Consider the following 21457-nt stretch of genomic DNA (forward strand, 5'->3'; position numbering starts at 1 on the left):
AATAATAAAATAGTATAATTTGTACTTTTACAATTACTTGGGGTTTTTTTCAAGTCATGGTATTATTTCATAATTACAAAAGAGAAAAACTGATTTGCCATCATCTTTTTCTTTATGGACAGGATTCTGCATCTTTTCCCTTGACTAAGCAAAAAAGCTTGTGAATTACAACACATGAAAGCTTGTGTCCACAATCCAGAAATTTGGCTCACTAATATTGCAGAAGGTCCCTAAGTAAGTCTTATTTGTGATTGTAAAAAATAAGGAAAATCCTTGGCTAATATTTCTGCAAAGCTATACTAGAGCATTAAATGTGGATACATAAAAAAGTCCTGCCCTACCATTCCCTCCACCAACCAATCAATACTCTAACCTGCTTATGATCATTTCAACATGCAGCATCAGCAAATATGGTCCACACACAGGCACCTAATCTACCCAAGTCTGTTTTCAGTTTAAAGCAAAAAAACCCCCCAATTTTCATTAAAAGTAAATACATCTTATATCCTGTGCCCTGATACCAGAAACACAAAGATGAACAAATCCCACTCCACTCCATTTGTTTCAAAGCAAATTCTTCCTGCTCTGAAATATGGCACTGTCTCTCACCATATTTTCCAAGCCCATATCACTTGACACTGGTCTATTTTGGTCAGCAGAAGATCTCTGGCAAACAAGGCAGGAAACACAAGTCTTTCCCCATCTCCAGTGCCCTGATAACAAGAAAAGCTATTATATATATATATTAAAAACAGATAGTAACAAAAGGGATACAAACCCCTAGGAAAAGATACCAAATGGCATCTCATACCAGCCTGCCTTACTGAGGGCTGCTCTTGTTTTTTGGCTTTGCAAAGCACTCAGAATTTTGACTGTGATCCAGCAAAGTAATTCTGCATTTCCCATGTTTTCCCACCATTGACTTGAAGGGAACTATTTGTACACATGAAGACAAACCTACACTTCATATTTTGCTGGGTCAGGATCAAGGCACCAGTCATCTTTCTGGATCCTTACTTTCCTATGAGAATTGGATAAAATGAGCTAAAAAAAAATAAATCTTGTAAGTGTGAGCTTTAGAAAGCCTCAAGACCCAGGAACATTCCTAAAATAATTTGCATTCCACAGCAGCAGGGCAAAACCATTTCCATTTCAATGAGCCCTTTGGAGAGGACTCTGGTCTACTGGCTGAAACTCAGGACTGAACCCCAGCAAAAAATAAACACCAAACCCACTTGTACAAGGTCACGTGAAAAAGCACTTTTTCCTGCTCTCCCTCAATACCTTGGCTAAACTCTTTTTCGTCACTTCAAGCCTTAATCCCAACACTTATTTCAGCAAGGGCGCTGCCACTCCTCTGCTGGACAGACTGGTCAGCAGGGAGATTTCCTGTCCCTTTCCTGCAATCATCCTCAAGCAGCTGTCCCCAAAGAGACAACAAGTCTGTGGCTTCAAAAAAGGTTTGACAAAAACCTGGGGTTTAACACTCACTTCTTTCATAATTTTGATACAAATAACACACACTAGCAGCTGAAAACTTTCCAAATGTGGTGAGCAAAACCCACAGCAGAGACAGACAAACAGACAAGTTCCCACATGATGCAACAGTCAGTCCCGTGACCAGAGCAGGGGATACGCTTTTAGTCAGTACTTTGGCAATGTCAGAAAATTTCTGGAAATCAAAAAAACAGATTTGTCATCTAGAAGCCAACACCTTACCTCACACATCTTGCTTAGATTATGGTAATCTAAAACCTCCCACCCTCAAAATGCTCACAATCTTGCACATTATCTACAACATATGCAACCTAGGCACTATTGCAACAAGGTGATGCAATGTGTAATGTCGCTGCTATATTATAAAAACACTCACATTCAAATTATTTGGTCAAATTTCACTTCTCAGTTTTTCTCACTCTCATACACTTTCAGCAGTTTTAAATTTCAGTGCTGTGAAATGACTTCTTCATTCAGAAACTTGTAAAAGTGAGGAAGTTTTACCTGAAGAAGGATTTTGGGTCAAGGATATTGGTATTTTTTGGTTATTTTAGATGCAAAGTGATCTTCACAGTGATTCTGAGGGGTTTGGCAGCTTAGTTTCTTTAGCTGCTTCATAAAAGCCGGATGTCTCTATACCTAAAATATGTAGCAAAGCATAATTAATGCTCTTCCACAATATGCCTTGCTGTTTGTTAACAGCTTCTTGGCTAGTAGAAATGCTTTCTTTTTCCTCTCCACTCCCAAAGGCCCCACACTTCAGAGATTTGCTCAAGCTGCCAGAAGTAGGCAATGATAACATGAGTACATCCTTATAACTCTGAAGCATAGGCGAAGTTCTCAGTAAGAACTTAATTCTCGAGGCAGAGACAGCAGGAGCTGATTTGTTTCAATTAATGCTACAAGACTCACACTGGGTAACAGCTGCCCGTCACATTGCTCCATTTGTTTGCTTCAACCTGCAAGCTCAGATTTCCCTTGGACAGCAGCTGGACCTGTCAGTGGCAAACTCGGCAGCAATACCACCCACATCCTTTCCCTCCTGCTCTCACACGTGGACTGGCTGGAGCAGGATACTGCATGGGAAATGCAAGCTACCACTTCATATGGTACAGAGGCAGGGGATAATTATTAGAACTAATTAGTGAAAATAGCCATCACATCAATTGTCAGGGACTGATTCTATTGGAACTAAACTGTAACTTGAGGAGTGATTTCTTATTGCCTTTTCTTAAAAGGTATGTTTGGTTTAGGGGTTATATTTTCATAGTAGTGCCTAGAATGCCTGTGGTGCACAACTCTAATAATAACCAAATCCTCCAAATGGTGCATATATGCTTTAATAATGAAAGCTACACATGTTCCTCAACATTACTCAGCTGTTCCCTTAATTTTTTCTTTGGTTATCAAGCCATTTAATCACTCCAAAAATCTGCAAATTGTGGCTCCGAGATTATTGTTGAATAAGAGCAGATATAGATGCAGATGATTCATATTCAGCCCAGTAACCTCTTTCTCAGATAAAAAAAAGAGATAAAATGTTGCTCCCCACTGTCAACTAAAGTCTAATTAAACCTTTTGTTCTCCCATACTGACAACTGCTCACACAGAGTTATAACTCGACTCCTGCCCTTCTGAGATCTGGACTGGAATTGCATGGTATACAAACCTCTTTGGGATTCTGTGCCACTTCTTGCACATTACTCAAACAAGAAGCCAAAAAAAATGTGGCATTGCAAGCACAGTGTTCATGCTCGTTTAAAATTTCATCCTGCGGGGCAATGTTGTTCTACTGTTTTGTCCAGGAAAACTGAAACTCGAATAAATTAAAGGAGACTGTCTCTTCTCTACACAAGGTTCTTTTTTTCAGTGAAAGAGAATGTGAAAGGAATTATGAAAACAGGATAACAAGGTCAATGATGTGGAGACTGAAGGTAAAGGAAGAGCCACTACCTCCACAGAATGATGAAAACAACTTAAAAACAAGTCACTGTTAAATCCCCTGTCAGTACCAAATAAAGAGGTTGGAATATGGTGCACCACAGACTAATGAATGCCAAGTGCAGACTGATATAAAATACACCTTGTATTTCAGCAGTTTGGCATTTTTATTGCAGTCACTTGTCTGTATGCCAATTTTTCAGAGACAGCCTTGGAACCTGAATAACTTCTCAATGTGCTCTAGCAAGAGAGGCAAAGAACACCATCTCTTCGTTTAAAAGTGATCTTGACATAGAAAAGTTACAATAATTTAGAAAAAACAAGTTAAGTGATCTCCAACCTTTTATTAAAATTCACCAAGAGGTCACATGTCTTCATTCCTTCACCTCCAACTCTGACTTTTGAAACATCCATTTAGCATGGTCCTGTGAGTTAATGAAAAGGAACCTGAAACAGCTCTGATGTTTGGCATTTGCACCCCAAGATACCAGAAGGCTTAGTAATGGGTTAGTAATTTACAAAAACCTGCATGCACATATTCTGTCAGACATTTATACAGCATGTGAGGTCTGCAAGTGGAAGAACTTAGGGTTATCCAAAAATGCCCACTATCAAAAACTTGGATGTTTTCTGTCAACAGCTACCAAAGTGCACTTTCCTTGTTGCACCATGACATTCTTATCTCCAACATCTACTACAATCTTAATAACAAACTAACAGATTTCTAATAAATGGTTGCTAATGACTTGTTAACCATATTCACATTGGGAGAATCCACATGATGCAAGAGTCAGTGCTCTGCTGGGACAAACAGGCACAGGTCACACTCTCCACAATTATGCTATCTTAAGCTGTTTGGTAAACTTGGTGGATTCAACTTTGAAGAATATCCTTGTCAAAACACATGATATTCAAATGAAAATTTGCTACAATTTCAGATTCTGGACACAAATATATTATTAAAAGTATGATGGCAACTATAACACCTCAGATGTGTGACCATTTTTGCTGTCAGGCTAGAATTTGATATAAAAATTATAACCTGACAATGGGTTTTCCTAAATTAGATGAATGCTTAAATAATTTATGAAGTTATTAGTGCAAATCACTGACCACAAAGATAATTCAGAGACTTACACAGTTGAAAAAAAATTAGTGAATTTGACAAGTAAAAATTTTCGAAGTAATATATCTTGTGGACATTTTTACAGATCAAAAACGACACTCATTCTACATTGTCTCAACTATTTAATGAACTGCTTTTTTTGATTTGGGTAAAAAATATCTGAAACAATCTTATTTATATTTTCTGTTTTCTTTTAGTTTAAGAAGTCCATACTCATTTTTGTAATGTCTTATTTTAACATTATTTTATAATGCTGAGATTTTTGATGTTGATAAAAGTGGTATGAAAAATTTAGCAAAAATCTGGTAATTTTATTTTTGAAAGGACTGAGACTACAACCCCTTCTCAATCAGGTCACTATGACCTCTAACATCGTAGTATACACTCTGTAACTCAATATTTTATTTTTGTTAGAGGTCTACAAATCTGTAAATATTTAGCTGCATAGGTCCTGAAGCCTGCAAAGGCTTGAAGTGTTCTGAGATTGAGGCATGAACACTGACAAATCGTTGAAAACATAAGAACCACTTAAAGGAAAAAAAATAACTTCAAGCCTTATCTTTTCTATTAGAGTAAGACAAAGGGTGGAAAGCAATTTATTCTCCCATTTATCGCTGTTTTGTTTTTTATCTTGTCAGTCTCTCTGTTTTGGCCAGAGCAGCCTTCTTTTCATTTAACAAATGCTTAAAAATTAGGATGCATTTTTTTTTAGCCAGAGCCCTCCACAGACTCAGTGAAAAACTGGTATAGCAAATTCAGTGATTAAAAACGGAAACAATTCCTTCTATCAATTACACTAAGAGTATTTCAGAGAGAAGAACAGCATGTGAATGTGCACAAGTCAAGTAAAGATGATTTCCAAATGTGAAAATTATTCTTGTCCCTGGCAGCTGCTATGTGAGAAGTAACAAGGTCCAGAAGCCTTGCCGGGCACAACCAGTGACAAGAATATCATTACGATCCATCTGCAGCCTCCAGGAGACGCAAAATGCCTCGCCAATCCTTTGTTCCAAGCAAAACTAGAAATCCAAAGCAACATGTTTCCAAGCCAGAACATAGTGAGTGTCACCACGTGAACACCTCTCTGACCCCCTCAAACGGTTTCAAATAAGGGCAAGCTGAGAATACCTTTCAGAACTACAGAATTTTGGTATCACAGATTTGATAGTAAATGTGTTTGCTTTGCTTGCATATTTACTTGCTTTGTGAGGAAAGGAGTGTTAGATTTGTAAAAACAAGTGAGTCATGAACAAGTCAAAATATTTCCAGTGAACTTATTTTTGCCTGAATACCCTGAGTTAACTGAAACCAAAACATTTTGCAGACTTGTATCAGTTTCGCTGGCTCATGATGAATCCGTGCTCCAGGCTGTGCTACATTTTGCTGAAATTGTTAGTTACAGAATCACAGAATCAACTAGGTGAGAAAAGAGCTCTGATCATTGAGCGTAGCATGACCAAACACCACCATGTCCACTAGACCATGGCACTAAGTGCCACATCCAGCTTTTCATTAAACACCTCCAGGCACAGTGACTCTACCACCTCCCTTGGCAGCCCATGCACACGTGCAATGTCTAATCACCTCTTCTGTGAAGAATTCCCTCCAAATGTCCAACCTAAAACTCTTGTGGGCCAGCTTGAGACAATGTCCTCTTTGTTGCTGGTTGCCTGGGAGAAGAGACCGACCCCCACCAGGCTACAGTCTCTCAGGCAGCTGTAGAGAGTCTCCCTTGAGCCTCCTTTTCTCCAGTCTAAATAACCCCAGCTTCCTCAGCTGCTCCTCATAAGACTTGTGCTCCAGAGCCTTCACCAGCTTTGTTGACTTTCTCTGGACAAGAGAAATTTAATTCACCTTCACTTGGGGTCTAACAGCCTAACTGTGGAAATCCTCACCTGACACATTTTTTCTTACTTTCATTGGCATCCACCACTGAGGACCAACACTGAGTGATCTCTTTCCAGTGCCTGGCACCACTGGGATGAGGAAGGGCTATCTGGCTGCCAGGTTTACAGGAAGCAAATGATGCATCTACTCAGGATACCTCACGAGCTACTTTTCAAATTTCTCTTCTACTGAAAGAGGGAGGAGTGGTTTTGTCGTGGTGCATTTGGACTCACTCTGGCCAGCAGCTCTGGTCTTTTCTTGGGTGAGCCCTGAGTATACAAAAAAGTAGTGCTACAGCAGGTAAATTATCTGCTGCTCTTTCTGTGAGAGATATCTTATTTGCTGCTCTCTTACTGTGAGAGATATTAAGTCACTTGCCTAATTAATACAGGTGATTGCTGAGATACCTAAGTGCAGCTGAAGCAGAAAAAGATTCTGTTACATCATCTTGGTTTGTCTTAATCACTTCAAAGGGTTTAATGTCTTTTTGTGTCTCTCAGCACATAAAAAATAAAAAAACAGAAGTCACAAAGCATCCTAGAACTGTATGGAATGTTTCTGGAGCATTACAAAGGTTGTCTCTCTGAAACCAGAAAGTTAAGCTGGTTGCTAAGACTAAATGAAAATTGAATTGAAATAGAACTTGTGATTACAAAACATACCTCTGGGGGTTTTGTACTTTTATCTACCAGCTTCTCTTTTGTTATGCCAATCAAACGTCAGTTATGTTTTTAGTAACTTCTTTTTCTTAGCTAATACTTTCCAGCATTTTACTACCTTCCCTCTGCCTTTTGCTTACTCCCTCTTTGCAGATCTTTGTTCAGCATCTCTACTTCCCTTCCTTTCAAACTCCTCTTGGTTCTCTGCATGCCATACCTGTGACAATGACTCTACAGATAACTCCACCTGGAAAAGAAGTAATATCTACCTCTTCAGGGACAAAATAAGCATTGAACTACTTTAGTTATGTCTTTAATATGTGCTTCTCCAGTCCTTCCACCTCTTATTACTGCAGAACAATATAATGATTAGACACTTGGTGTCTTCTTTGGGCATCAACCTGTCAAGGCACTGCTAAAATAGAATTCTAATGCTATATAAATAACTTGTTTGTTGATCAATTTTACAGCGCTTTTATTGTAATCTTTAAAAAAGCCATACTGAATCTAAAGTTACTATTTCTGCAGGACAGGACAAACCAAAGCTGTCCATCACATTTCATAGCTGCAGTGATTGAAATAACATTCCAGCTAAAGTACACCAACAAAATTGCAATGACAGTTTATGACCAAAAAAAATCACATGGGACTCTTGCTGTTGTAGTTCTCTCTGAAAGACATGTGTCACTCATGCAGAACACATTCTTAATTCTCCTCAAGAGTCCCTCAACTCCATTAATACAACAGAAAACTGGAAACAAGAGAGTGAATGGAAGAGCAAAGTTTAATATTGCTCAATGCACTAAATTTCCTTGGTGTTGTGCCTGTTAGCACAGGTTAAATACTGCTACTCTAGTATTTTCCTAAGTGCTTTTCTAAGCTTATATTTTTCTATCCCAAGTTGTTTGTGAAACAGCTTCTAAAATAGTGCTCTAGGTGCAAGACACAGAAAGATAAAAGCTGATCTACTCGGTCCTCCAAGAGAGAACTAGTTTACAAAGGCATCCTTGATCTTTATTTAGCACTGAAACTCATGCCATTTTACAAAAGATCAATCAGTACAAGCAAAAAAGGCAAGAAAATAGAGGAAATGTGAGAAACATAGAGACAGTAAAGTCTTTTGGAAATAGCTCTTGCTTCTGGATTGTCACGTCAGAGACATCTGGAACCCAAAACACTCTTTCACAGCAAATTGCAAATAGCCGATATACAGAAGAATGCATTGGAATATGGAGATAAGTCAGTAAAAAAAAGCAAAATTAGAAGCAAAATATTTATTTGACTATCCCCAGGATATGTGTGCAATTAAATTTTATGATCAACTTTCAAGATTTTCCCACACAGAATTCAAGTCGACTGACCTTCTTTCTGTCCTAACTCTTGTTATTTCCTGCTAGTTATCACAAAATAGCAGTATCCTTGGCATCATTCAAAGAGATTTCCTACTTCTTTCCACACAACGCAAGAAAAGAACAAAGAGATTCTTCTTGGTTTAGTGACAATTAAATGATGCAGCCGCCTGCACGGTGGCACAGGCTGAAGTAGAAGTGTGTGACTGCTATTCCCTTGGTGTTTGGAGCAGTCTTGTTGGACTCATGCTTATCTTTGAAAGCAGGAAAGGAACATCTTAAAATAAAAGCTCAGAGGGGCCAGTAGGGAACCAGCTGGCAATACTCTAGTTTTGAAAACATCTTGTGAGCCAGGTTGCTCTTACTAAAGAGGACGATTTAGATTCATAAAGTTAGGTGTAAGGTCAAGTGCTCAAACACATCAAACTTACCATGACTGCCTCAAGTATAGTCTGTGTCTTCACTTATGGGCAGGGTGGGGGTCAATGTTTTTCGGGATTAATCATCACTCAAGAAATTAGGAATTTGAGGGAGGGACAGCAGATCAGGTCCCAGCCCTGGCAATATACTGTAGATTAAATGTGTCTCAATAGTCAAGGGGAGGGGAATAATCTTATGATGCTTCCTTTCCACTGAATCTCTGCAGAAGGGCAGGCACTGAGAGAAGACATGCAAGTGCTCACAGAACTTCACAACAGGAGGTTCTTGATGCAGAAAAAATTATAGAAATTAGAGGGAATAGAAGTTATTGCCTTTAGTTAGAGACCATGAATTTGTGACCTGCCCTGGTTAAACTTAGAGAATAAACTACATGATTTAATGGCTCCCTTTAAAAAATAAACCATTACTTTCTTGCATTTATGTGATTTTTTTTGTACCAAACTCTCCAAACCTCCCACTATCATTCTCTCTTTGATATACAGGTCCAGAGCAACTGGTACAGTCCTCCTAATCTTATTTCTCTCTTTTATTCCCGCTCTTCCCATCTTCTGCTTCTTACACAAATAATCCTGTTATCAATTTTCAGCATCTGCATGATCAGAACAACCAGGTCCTATTTATATGTCAGAGCACTGAGCAATTCAGCCCACTACACAGTTATAGTACTCCAGGATCTCTTTCAGCTCCCATTAGGTTTGAAAATGAGATTTTGACTGCTTTGACTTACAATTCAGGGCAAGTAACACACTAATGGTGGAAACCATACTGCAGATACAGTGGCATCAAACACACACAATATCAAGGAATAAAAACACAGTTTGTCACCGATCCTGTGACTGTACCTGTACTTCTGTTTAGCACAAGTCCCTGTGTGCCACCCAGAGCCACCTGCCCCGCACAGCCCCATTCTGTGCTGTGCCGTGTGACTGCTCCCCACGCACAGAGGCAGAGCAGTGCTCCTTGAGCTGCTTCTCCAAACCAACAACAGGGACAGGAAGGACCAGTGAAGGGAAATTCCCAATGACAGCATCTTTATTTCTCCCCCGTGAAGGGTCAGAGCACAGCAGAGATGTTGCAGGGTCAATGGCATACTGAAGACCTAATAATAAAAAAGGGACTCTCTTGCAAAGTGCCAAGAAGGGACAGGACTGCTTGACACCTTGTGCTGCTGCATGTAATTAGATATCTCAGATTTAAACAGCCAGATTTTCTGCTAAGCTTTGGGACAACCAAGAATCAGGTTGTACCTGCTGACATTAATTTTTCGACTGCAATGCAATCCAATCTGAGTGTTCAGATTGGAAACCTCTTCCCCATTGTGTCAGAGCTGGACTGCTAATCTCCTGGCAATAATGCCAGGCACATCCTCTCCTACTGATTCCTGGAAAGAAGACATATGTGTCATTTCTATTTATTCATGAAGATCCTCATCATGTTAGACAAAGTGGCCACAAACATGCATGTAGATATATCATGTACGGAAAAACATTACTTGGATTCTGTCCTATATAATCCTTTATAAATTAAAAATATCAGCTGAGGTGGGAAGATTGTGTTTTAACTCACATTTTAAAGGCAGCTACTACTTTTGCTCTTCATCAACTACTTTAAACACCTTCTACAAAAGCAGTTTGCTTTACTGGCCATGCATTGCCAGGTGGAACATACTTGTTGTGGTAAAGTCAGACAGGAAGCAACAGCCCTCAGAGAAAAGTTTGGCTGTCCAATAGTCACCTTTCTCAAAAATGAACTGTCATTTGACTAAAGGACACAAACTTCTAATAGAGAAATAAAAAACAACTGAAAGTTAAAGTTTAACCAAGTTAAGTACTTTAAGAAAAATACAAATCCTATGTATTAGGAGGTAGTAAGTGTAGTAAATCCCTCTTCCACACAGGAAAAAAAATTAAAAAAATTTTTTTAAAAGTTGTGTGTCCCGTAGGTGTCAATGACAGCTCAAGGCTTGACCTCGGCAAGCTGTCAGCCACCTGAAGAGAGATGGAAAACTGTGTAAACCGTGCTGCGGGGGCTTCTGTCAGCGCGGGGCTTGATGCAGGCGTCGAGACCCGTGTGCGAGTGGCGGTCGCACCTTTTGGAGCAGCAGTTGTTTTTCCACTCGGGAACAAACCTCCCGGACCACGACCCGTGTCTCTCGTCACGGGGGTGCACTGCCCGCTGCCCCAGGCTCTACCCTGAAAGCCCCGTGAGGGCTGCGGGGCTGGAGAGAGGCACGAAGGGGAGATGAGGAGATGTCCCCTCCTCCTCCAAATTCGCGGTCCTGCGGCCTTTCTGCGCCCGGAGGCAAGAGGGGCCGGGGCGGACGCCCATCCAGGGGCTCCGGTGCGCGACGCTGCGGGCGGACAAGCGGGAGAGCCTGCACGGCAGCCGGGGCGTGAGGAAAGTCGAGGGGGACAAGGGGAAAACAAATAAGTAAAGACGAAACTCTCCTCCTGAAGGCGGACACATTGTGGCACAGTTTTCCTGCGGCGGCGGGCCCGGTCCGACAGCCCCGGTGCTTGGCGCCCGCCCCCCAGCGCCCGGCCCGGAGCGGGCCCCCCGCTCCCCCGAGCGCCCCGGCAACGCTGCGGGACGGCGGAGCGCCCCCGGCCCGGCCCCGCACGCCGGTCCCGCTCACCTCATGGCCCAGCTCCGCGGGCGCCGCCCGCTCCCCCAGCGCCGGGCCGGGGAGCGCAGCGGCAGCAGTGGCGGCTCCTCCCGTCCCCGCGGCGGTGCCCGGCCCCGGGGAGACGCCTGGCGGCGGGGCGGCGGCGGGCGGGCCGGGGGAGGGCCGGGACGAGGGGCGGCCGCGCCTTCTCCTCTCCCCGCTCCGCCCCTGCGGAGCGCCTGGACGGGGCGGAGGGGTGAGCCCCGGGCGGAGCGCGGGGACGGCCCGGGGATGCGGCTCCGCCGCCGCCGGTGCCCGGGCGCTCGCTGTGCGGTGGCGCCAGCGGGAAGCTTGTTCTCAGGGGAGTGCGGGTGCCGCGGCGGTCGATACTGCCTCTGCCGGGGCCGCGGAGTTGCCCGTGCTTGTGAGGATCCACAGAACGTCCTGACCTGCACTGCTGGTGGTTAACTACTTCCCAGGAAGGCAACTCACAGCATTTAGAATGTCCTGCACACACGTCCCGGTTTTGCTTCCTTTACTTGGGGTCCAGTGTCAGACTCGCACCCCAGCAGGCCGAAGGGGAAGGCAGTTTGCGCACTTCCCCTGAAGCAACCAGTGTCTTTTCTTGTACTGTCGGGGGTCAGCCCTGAGGAGATGATTCCACCTCCTCCGTTACCACCAAGCTGGATGGGACTTTGAGCAACCTGACCTACTTAAAGATGTCCCTGCTCAGGGCAGGCGTGGGATTGCACCAGATGATCTATAAGGCCCCTTCCAACTCAAACTACTCTGGTCGTTCTATGAGCCAGTGTGGACTGCACTGGGTAATTCAAGTATTGGATCCTCATGCTATAAATGAGTAAATTTTGCAAAAGTTCGACACCATTGGGGTTCAGCAGAGGAGGGAAGTTCAGACACCCGTCAGTAGTGCAGGGTGTGCAATGACAAAAGGTGACACCAGCAGTGTCCTTCCCGGCGTTTCTCCATCCGGATTGCCGTGGGCTGTCCTGCCCTCTAGTGCCTGCAGCGCCCGCTCCATCTGGCCCTGCTCCGCTCCCTCCTCACTCACGCACCCAGAGGCTGCAGAGCCCCGTGCAACCCCCGTGCCCCTGTGGGTGCAGAGCTGTCCACCCTGCGGCCCTACGTGCCTGCCGGGGACAGCTGCTGCTGGGAACACTGACCCAGCAACGACACGGTGTTGCTGCAATGTAGCACAGATGTACTTCTGTGCGGGGGACTGCCCCACCTGAGGAACTGGCCTGTGAACGGACAACTAACTAACTACACATGGCAGTGAAGGCACATTTTGTCAGTCCTGTCTGGTACTGTTTCCAGTGAACCGGCAGGAAAGGACGATTACAAAGAAAACCGAGACTGCACTTAGCATGTAGATCCAGCCCCTCACCTCCAGGAGGGGCTCTAAGAGAGGATGCTGAGGAGGATTTTGCACAGTCAGAAATTCCCAGGGGCAGGTAACTCTTTGAACTTGGCAAGCCTGAGTAACAGCTGCTTTGGCTCCATTACCTGCTGAGATGTCCATTCAAGTTTGTGAGAAAAGGAAAGACTAACATGAGTCAAAAGTAATTTCTTTAATTGCTGTATTAACTACCTTTCAAAATAAGGAAAGTAAGGAAATATTTTTCCAAGAACATTATCAAAGCACTTGCAAAGATTATTATGATGCTCTCAACATCCTTCTCATGACCTTCTAGCACAGGGTGTGGGACAGCATTACTTTTCAACGGTAAATCTCCCAGGTTTCGATGGATTGGATAGTGTAAAAGGAGACAGAATTTCCATGCCATTCATTGCACTAGTAACTTCTCTCTTGATTCTAGCAGCCTGAAACCAGCAACTCTAGCATACAGAAAACATGTTTTAATGCTCTACTGTTGCTTAGGTTCATGCTTCAGCATGGCTAGGGCACAATACCTGTAAATAGATAGGAATTAATTCCTTATTTCTAAGCCAGTGGTCTCCATTTACTTGATGACTTGCCTGTTTGTTACTCAGTTTCCAAATCTGCTGTTCCTTCTTGACCTTATTCTTCTAACAGAGAAGAGGTGGAATCTCAAGGCTCTTCCTCAGCAACAGGTTGGTCAGTCTCTTCTTTCTCAGCAACTGGTTGGTCAGCAGCATCCTCCTCACCAGACATCTTGGGATCTGCATCTGTTGTCCCGGGCTCTTCAGCATGTGCCCTTGTTTGAGCAGGTGGAGGTGGATGGCTAAATTCATCTAAGCGCTTTTCAACCACCATACGAATCAAAGCTGAAACAGAGATAGCCACCATTTACAACCCCAGAGAAAAAAACCCTATAATTTAAGAATATTTTTGTATATATTACTGACCTAGAAATCCCTAAAGAGGGAAATAACCCTGAAATAACTCTGAAAATGAAGAAATATCTAAGGACTGGAGCAAGACAATGGTATCTAGTTAAAAACTTAAACAGATTTAACAAGAATACGATAGATATTCTCATCACTATTATAGCCTGCAGCAACATTCTCCTTAGGATGTTGACGCAGTAGTCACATACAATATTTTTTTCTTAAAGAAGAGACATTTCCCTTCCTTCTGAAGAGATGCATGAAGAAGTGATCCTTGAGTGTACATGTATCAGCATAAAATACCTAACACACCAGCTTTAATTGTCCAAATCATATTACATCTTAACAAGTAAAATTCAGGGTCCTAATTAAACTAAAAATAAACCAAAGGAAGCAAACATACTTGTAATACCAACCCAAAATCCCAGCAAGAGGAAAACTATAGGAATGAAGATGTTATGCAAGTGTAAAAAAGTGGTTTGATCTAGGAGTGCACTGCTGAGCACACGTGCACCATACTTTTGTGCTTCTACACAAGACAGAATCCAGGTTTTTCAGGTGTTTCAACTACACCCTCTAAACTAATAAAAGAGCCCAGATATTTAGCCTGAACTAGCCAAAGACTGATATTTCAATCTATTTCAAAAGCAAGGACATGGTTATTGACTGATAAGGAGGTAAGCCCTTGTTTTGATGAAAGATATTGGTCACCTCACTTCTCAGTCAACCATGGCCTGCCATCATCCTCCTTTTAATGTAGGAAAATAATCCATAGCTCCATGAGCTTACACAACAAATTAAGACACTTTCATGGTATACATGTGGCAATATACAAGATGGACTTTTCTGTTCCCACTGGCTCAGTCAGGTGCACTACAGAGAACACTACAGCAGTGTAAAACAGAGGAAGTATAAGCTTTATAGCCAAAAAAAAGAATTGTGTTCTTTAACCATTCTGTTCCTGACATAGGTGTTGTATCTCCCAGCATTAACAAACCTCAAACAGTATAGTTGGAAGAGAGGGGATAGTGCATGACTGACACTTCCATTATTTCAGCTGAAAATCACTTACCTAGTTGTATGTAGTAGTAGTTTTCCAACATTAAAACATGTTAATATAGTAAAAAAACCAAACCAAATCAACAAACAAATGCTAACAAACAAAACACCCAACACAAAGAAACATGGAGTTTTTCCTAAAATGACACTTCCTACCTTAACCCACAGTGACCATATAAATGCGACATTTGTTCTGACCAGCAAAAAGACAATCAAGAACATCAGGCAGCCCAGATTACATTCCAGGATTTGGTAACTTACAGTCAAGCATCGTCCTTCCCAGAACCTTCTTCTGTAGTTCTTCTTCCACTTCTGACATCAGCCATGGAAGGAATTCTGTCTCAATATCTGTCAGAATTTATCAGGAAGAAACAAAGGGAAATTGTCACTTTATAAAGGATGACCAACAGAACATGGTGGCTGTTTTATATTTGCTACGACAATTAAGGGATGACAATCCCCTGCCAAAGGGATCCCTTAATCCCTCCCCTGCCAAAAGACCTTGTTCTGTAAGAGTCACATGAAATCTCTCAGATGTTGTTTGGTTTCTAATCTCCAACCTCTCTTACTGAGGTTCATGATCATTTATAGATTCAGAGCAGAGTCCTCTCAACTGCAGTTATTTTCAAAGAGGTCTGGCACCCTTGAAGGGCTTAGCACAGATGAGATACACAGTCATGTTCCACTGAGATCTAAATAACTATCCTGAACAAGTCAGAAGAATAACATTTCCTGCCTTGCTTTCCAAAGACATTTGGCTTCTGGTCTGCTGAAGGCATTTGTTCTGTCTAAGGAGTTCTTGTTTCTTATGTATTTCTCAAATGATACTTTTTGTACACTGTGATCCCAAAGCCTGCCCTGGTTCCAAAACACACACAGTTTCTGCATTGACCTGGAGAGTGTAACCATTCCCAAGCTGTGGTCTGTGCCAGTGTGGAGACTGGTGAAGCGGGGGGCAGCAAGATAGCTCATGAGAAATGCTGCTGGTTCTAAGGGCTTGGAAGTCACTGATATACAATTCCAAAATTATTTTCAGGGCCTAATTCTAATTGACTAATTTGTCACTTGTTCTGATAATCTTTAAAAAATATTCAGAATGACACACTGATTTCTTTGTCTGATCTATAAAAATACACGTACTTCAGTTTGGATCTGCCTCCCAATCCTAACCACCCATTTGTTTCTGTCCAGCTCCAAAGTAGCTCTTCTCATTGCCACACTGTCAGCTCTTGCTTATTCTTCACTATTTGTACAGATGAGCAATAATGTTTTTTGTGTTCAGCCACAAACATAAATGAATAGTCTTATTACGTTATTCTAAATAATAGGATAAGATGCTATGTTTCATGGTTGTTTTGAGCTTTATATAACTTTGCTCCCATATTTAAAAAGAAAAAACAAAACAGACCTCTTTCTATAGGGTCATAAAAAAATCCACTGTCATGAAGATTGTTGAAAACTGAGGGAATGAGATCAGCCAGGTAACGCTGAGCAAATGCCCGAGCTGCAATTTTCTCTGCAGTCTCTTTCTGTTTCCGCAGCTTTTCCAGGTGCTCCAGCCTGCGACGTTCCTGTCAAGGTAATTATGCATGTAAAACTTAGAGGCCTTTAGCTGTGACTCCTTTGATCTAGATTTTGAAGAATTATCACTGTGCATGTCCCAAAAATACCAAAGATAGTATGATCTCTACCTGGTTTTGCAGTCTCTAACTTCCACTGAACTTCCTCACATGAAAGAGTGCTTGAAAGCAAGTTTGTACCTAATCTATGGAGTATTAAAATCCCCCAAATTACAAGGAAACACATTTCTGTAGTATTCCTTTTCTGAATTTGACAAGTCTTTAAAATAAGGGCATCACAGCTGGCCAAATGAAACCCTTCTTTGATGCCTTAGTATACATTAATCTCATTATTTTTTGCTTTATTATTGCAAATCAAGCTGGTTATTTGCCTTGGAATATGATGAAATTTGGCTAAGTATTTCCCAAACTTTTTATCTTCCAATATTATATCCTATTGCACATACAAAAAGATTAAAACTCAAATTGGTTCAGGAAACCATTAGTAAATACAATTATACAAGTCTGATAAATAGCAAGTAATTAACACCTTCTCTGTTTACTTCTATTTACTAAATATTACTAATATGGCATAATACTTTGCAATCTTGAGATGTACATGTGCACACAGAGTAGAGCACGCATGGTGTGTGAAAGACCAGGTGTCTCTCTTACTTCCAAGCACTCTGATGGTTCAGCACTTATTATAATGAAAAGGCTTAAGAAACAGCTGTACCAGGTACAGAAGGAAATGCTGTTGGTTTTGATCTTTTGACCAGGTCAACTACACCAAGTCATTTAAACATGACTGCTCCAAATAAACACAACAGTGTGGTGCTGTTGTATGAGAGCAAGTGGCAGAATGCAGCTGTATCTCATCAAAATGCTTTAAGGTATGTCAAAGCTGACAGTTCCCTTTTGAGCATACCCAGTTTATATCACAGGCTGTTGTTCAGTACTGGGAATGTTTTTTTCCCTTCTGACAGGAAATCCCTTAGGAAGTCCTACCTTCTCCTCTCTGATTCGCCTGTCCTGCTCTTCCAAGCGCTGTAATTCAGCAAACTCTGCATTACGCAGTTCTGCGAAGGCACGCTGATGTGCCCACAGCTGGGACAGCTCCTCTTCTTCCATGACTTCCAGCAAAGCCTGCTCAACTGTTTTTCCAACCAACACCTCCAGGATCGGCTTCACTTCAATATCAAAGTCAAACAACTGAGGATGGGAGTCAGAGAAACAGAGAGAAATGTCCCTTGGTCACAATTACTCTTAACAAGGATTGGCAAGGAGAAAAGGATGAACAAAGCCCTTGTACCAAAGTCAGGCTGGAGAAGTGCAGGTGGGGGACCAGTGTCAGCTAAGGCAGGGAGAATCATGAGTGTTGCTGGGGGTAAGTGGGAGTGGGCTGGCCTGAGACACCACCAGGCCTCCCACAGCCCCTGCCAGGGAGAAGCCAAGCACTTGCCTAGACCATTTTTTTGTGTTCCCAGTCCCTTCTTGGGCTGGACATGTTTTACAGAAGAGAGCATATCTCAACACTGTATTGCTTAGCTGAAAGCAGCAGAACCAGTGCACATGGCAACACATCTTCCTTAATTTTGCACTTAACCTCAAAGCAAACCTTGGTGAGTTGGGTTTGGGTGGGTTAGTTTTTTTTTGGCATATTCTGTGAGGATTAGTTCCTTCTGTTTCTACTTCAATTTTGCATCAGAAATGTGTTTTTGATGGGAGAGATATTTTGATAGTATTTGTGGACCTGACTTCATACCTCTCCTTTTTCTATTTGAGTGGCCACATCTTGTCCTGATTTGGCTGGTATGAAGAGTGGAGTGGGAGGTCTGTCCAAAAATTCATCTGTTTGACACTCTACATCAACCTCTATTATCCGATCACTAATCTCTTCCAAATACAGTTCTAGAAACAAAAGCACAATGAATACTCAACATGGGATTCCTTTCATTTTAGCTTTCAACTGTTTTTGATGACTATATCCTGAATTACATCCAAAGACTGCAACAAAATGCTTTCTATAAAGTTAGAAAAAAGGCCTCTCAAAACATAGGTCAATTTGCAGCAAAGGCCATCTGATGCTGTGTTCTCTGTAATGTCAGGTGCACTTCATGGAAGTGATTCCAAAAACAGTAGTTCACCTTAAGCAAAAGTTTTAAAACCTTCCATTTTAAGCATATATGAAATTTCTCTAATTAGTCTGAAAATGGAAACAATAAATGAAGCAGTCTTGACTTTTTATTCAATAATAAAAAACAGAAAAACTGAAAAACAGACCTTCTGGGAAAATGTCACTAATCAGACAAGTTTAGAACTTCTGATTCCAGCATTCTGTGATTTTAAACTGTGTGATTCTACCAACTTCATCACCAATTTAGCAAGTGAATATAGATCAACAAGCTTCTGTTTTCAAATATATATAAAAAATGCAGCCTTTTACCTGTCTGCACGTGAACATGTACTCTGCCCTCCACCGGCTCCGGCGTTCCTGGCTGAATTTGCTCTTGTGTAAGCCTTCTGGTCAATGAGTGTTTCTGTGCTCTCCTCTGCTTTTTAGCCTCAAGGGTAAGGGACTCGGTACTCTGAGCAGGGGTAAAGAAGAAAGATACCCACAAAACAGAATACACTTTATACTTGAAAATTATATTCAATTGCCTCCAAAAAAAAAAGAAGGTTGCTCTTTGATTTTAATGTTAGCTATCTAGTATTTTGGATTTACTTTCCTGATTCCTGGCCCTAAATTTTCACAGACTTAAAAGACTGTATGACATGAAATTAATAAGTTATGCTAGCTGCCTACAGGTACATAATAATGGCATCTCATGCTAAGAGTAATAATTAATTATTTTCTTATTTGAAAGTGAATATTGTATACAGAACTTTGTTAGATAAAGTATATAAAAATGGTATGTTTTCAAATTTTGAGAGGTCAAATGGACTTAAGTCCAGTTATCATCCTATTAACAGAATTGTTTGCTAAATAAAAATTACAGACCAATTATTGCTGATGAAACAAAAGAAACTCATAATAATTATTAAATTCAGTATTTTACTAATAGATTGAGATAAACATCAGATAAACATCACTGAACTTCTGAAACAAAATATGTAAAATTCACTCTAAGAAATGGCCATTGAACAACACAAAGCTATTTTCAAACAGTAGCTTTTAAAAATACTGCTTTAAATTCATATATGATCAAATTATCTATGTAGAAATATTCTCTGAAAACAAAGTATCGCATTTGGGTGGGACACCGAGCAGCCTGGACCAGTGGAAGGGGGTTGAAACTAGATGATCTTTAGGGTCCCTTTCAACCCAAACCATTCTAAGATTCTATGATTTACTATTACATCAGGATATAGCAGTAATAAAAAAACACTTGGCATCCTCACAAGCAGCTTTTGCATACAGCTGGATCATTTAGCTCTGCTTCTGTGGTAGGATAAACCAAAGTCTATCCCACAACTCAACTTCCCAAGAGCTGCAATTCCCCCTGATGACACCTTGCATAAAATAACAGATTATCGAGTCATGACTTGTGCTCAGGACCATTACCCTAAAGAAACAGAGAAAGAAAATAAAGGCATCAAGTATTTAATGGGGGGTAAAAAAATCAGAACTGCAGAAGTTCGTATGAAACTGAAGAGCTTTAGAGAAGATCTAGAAACAGTCGCAGGCTGGTTTAACTGGAGAGCCTGTGACTACGTGAAATATTGAAAGTTAAATTACAGCTTCATTATAGATGAGGAACAGCTTTGCTGCCCTACCTATGGCTTTCCAACAAAACTGTAGCGCGATGCACTTTAGCGAACCCCAATACCTGCGGTGGGGGAGGACGGACGGACAGAACGTTTCCGCGCACCACTCTCGGGTCGATCATGATGTTGCCGTAGCGCACCTTCTCCCTGCGGCACAGCACAGACAGCGCCACTTGCGGCTTCCCCCCGGCCGGCGGGAGAAAGGCGAGGCGGCGCGGGCTGCGCTCCTCGGGAAGGGAGCCGGGCTCAGGGGAAAGGCGCGGAAGGCAGCAGGGCAGCGGCCCGGGGCGGGCGGCACGGCCCGCCGGACACCGGCACTCACGTCTCGGCGGCATTGGATTGCTCTCGGTACTTGGGGCGGGGGGGCAGGGAGCGGGGCTGGATGGAGAAGCTGTAGGGCCCGTCGGCGGCCGCTTGGGCGGGCCCCATGGTGGGCTCCATGCTGCGGCTCCGGCTCCGCGCGGGGCGGGCGCGCCCGAGGGAGCGCTAACGGCGTCCGTCTCCCGGGCAACGCGCGGCGCGTGCGCGGTTCGGCGGCCGCGGGCGGCGCGGGGCGTCACGGACTGGCTCGGGCTGGGAGGATCCTTAAGGATCGTCCCTGGGTAGGGACACACGTCCGACCAGACCAGGGTGCTTAAAGCCCCATCCAGCTCGACCTCGAACGCTTTCAGGGCGGGGAATTCACAGCCTCTCTGGGCAACCTGCTACAGTGCCTCACCACCGTCCCAGCAAACAGTGCCTTCCTAATATCTAATCCAAATCTACCCTCTTCTAGTTTGAATGCACTCTCCATTGTCCTGTCACTACATGCCCTTGTAATAAGCCCCCCTGCAGCCCTCTTGTTGGCTCTCCGGTGCTGGAATGCGGCGGACGGGTCACCCTGGGGCCTTCCCTTTGCTGTGCGCGGCACTCGCCCTCACGGAGCCCAGGCCTCGGGCCGTGCCGCCCGCCGGGCGCTGGGAAAGCACCGCCGTAACCCACAGCGGGCCCATTGCCCGGCCGAGGCAATGAGGGCCTCGGACCGCCAGGTGTCACCGTCCTCCCGCCGCCTCCGAGTAACTCCCAGGGACTCTCCGCTTCCCAGGGACACGCGAGGTGCGCTGGCCCTGGCGTGCAGAGGTTGGCTGGGGGCCGCGAAACCCTGTTGGGAGGCGTGCTGGTGGCTTCGGTACCGGTGTCCTGGAAGTACCGGCTCCAACAGCTGCACCCCAAATTTGTGTTTTCCACGTATTTGG

General features: G+C 43.0%; 2 protein-coding genes across 2 annotated transcripts in view; both read right to left on the bottom strand.

The window, feature by feature from the left end:
- Positions 1-11616, bottom strand: part of PLAGL1 (PLAG1 like zinc finger 1) — a 44761-nt gene extending 33145 nt beyond the window's left edge. Inside the window, exon 1 of the mRNA XM_030236377.2 lies at positions 11536-11616. The gene's annotated coding sequence lies outside the window, so the exon portion shown is untranslated. The remainder of the gene's footprint in view (positions 1-11535) is intronic.
- A 1891-nt stretch (positions 11617-13507) lies between these two features.
- RSPH3 (radial spoke head 3) lies at positions 13508-20775 on the bottom strand (the record flags this gene model as incomplete). The annotated part of the gene is given in 8 exon segments (XM_030235746.2): positions 13508-13773; positions 15157-15243; positions 16304-16466; positions 17463-17666; positions 18220-18365; positions 18901-19042; positions 20285-20697; positions 20700-20775. Coding segments are annotated over 8 exon segments (1428 nt in total), but the record flags the coding sequence as incomplete, so codon positions are not given.
- Positions 20776-21457: the final 682 nt, after the last annotated feature.

Source organism: Serinus canaria, chromosome 3 (assembly GCF_022539315.1).
Source record: "Serinus canaria isolate serCan28SL12 chromosome 3, serCan2020, whole genome shotgun sequence".
NCBI classification, from domain to species: domain Eukaryota; kingdom Metazoa; phylum Chordata; class Aves; order Passeriformes; family Fringillidae; genus Serinus; species Serinus canaria.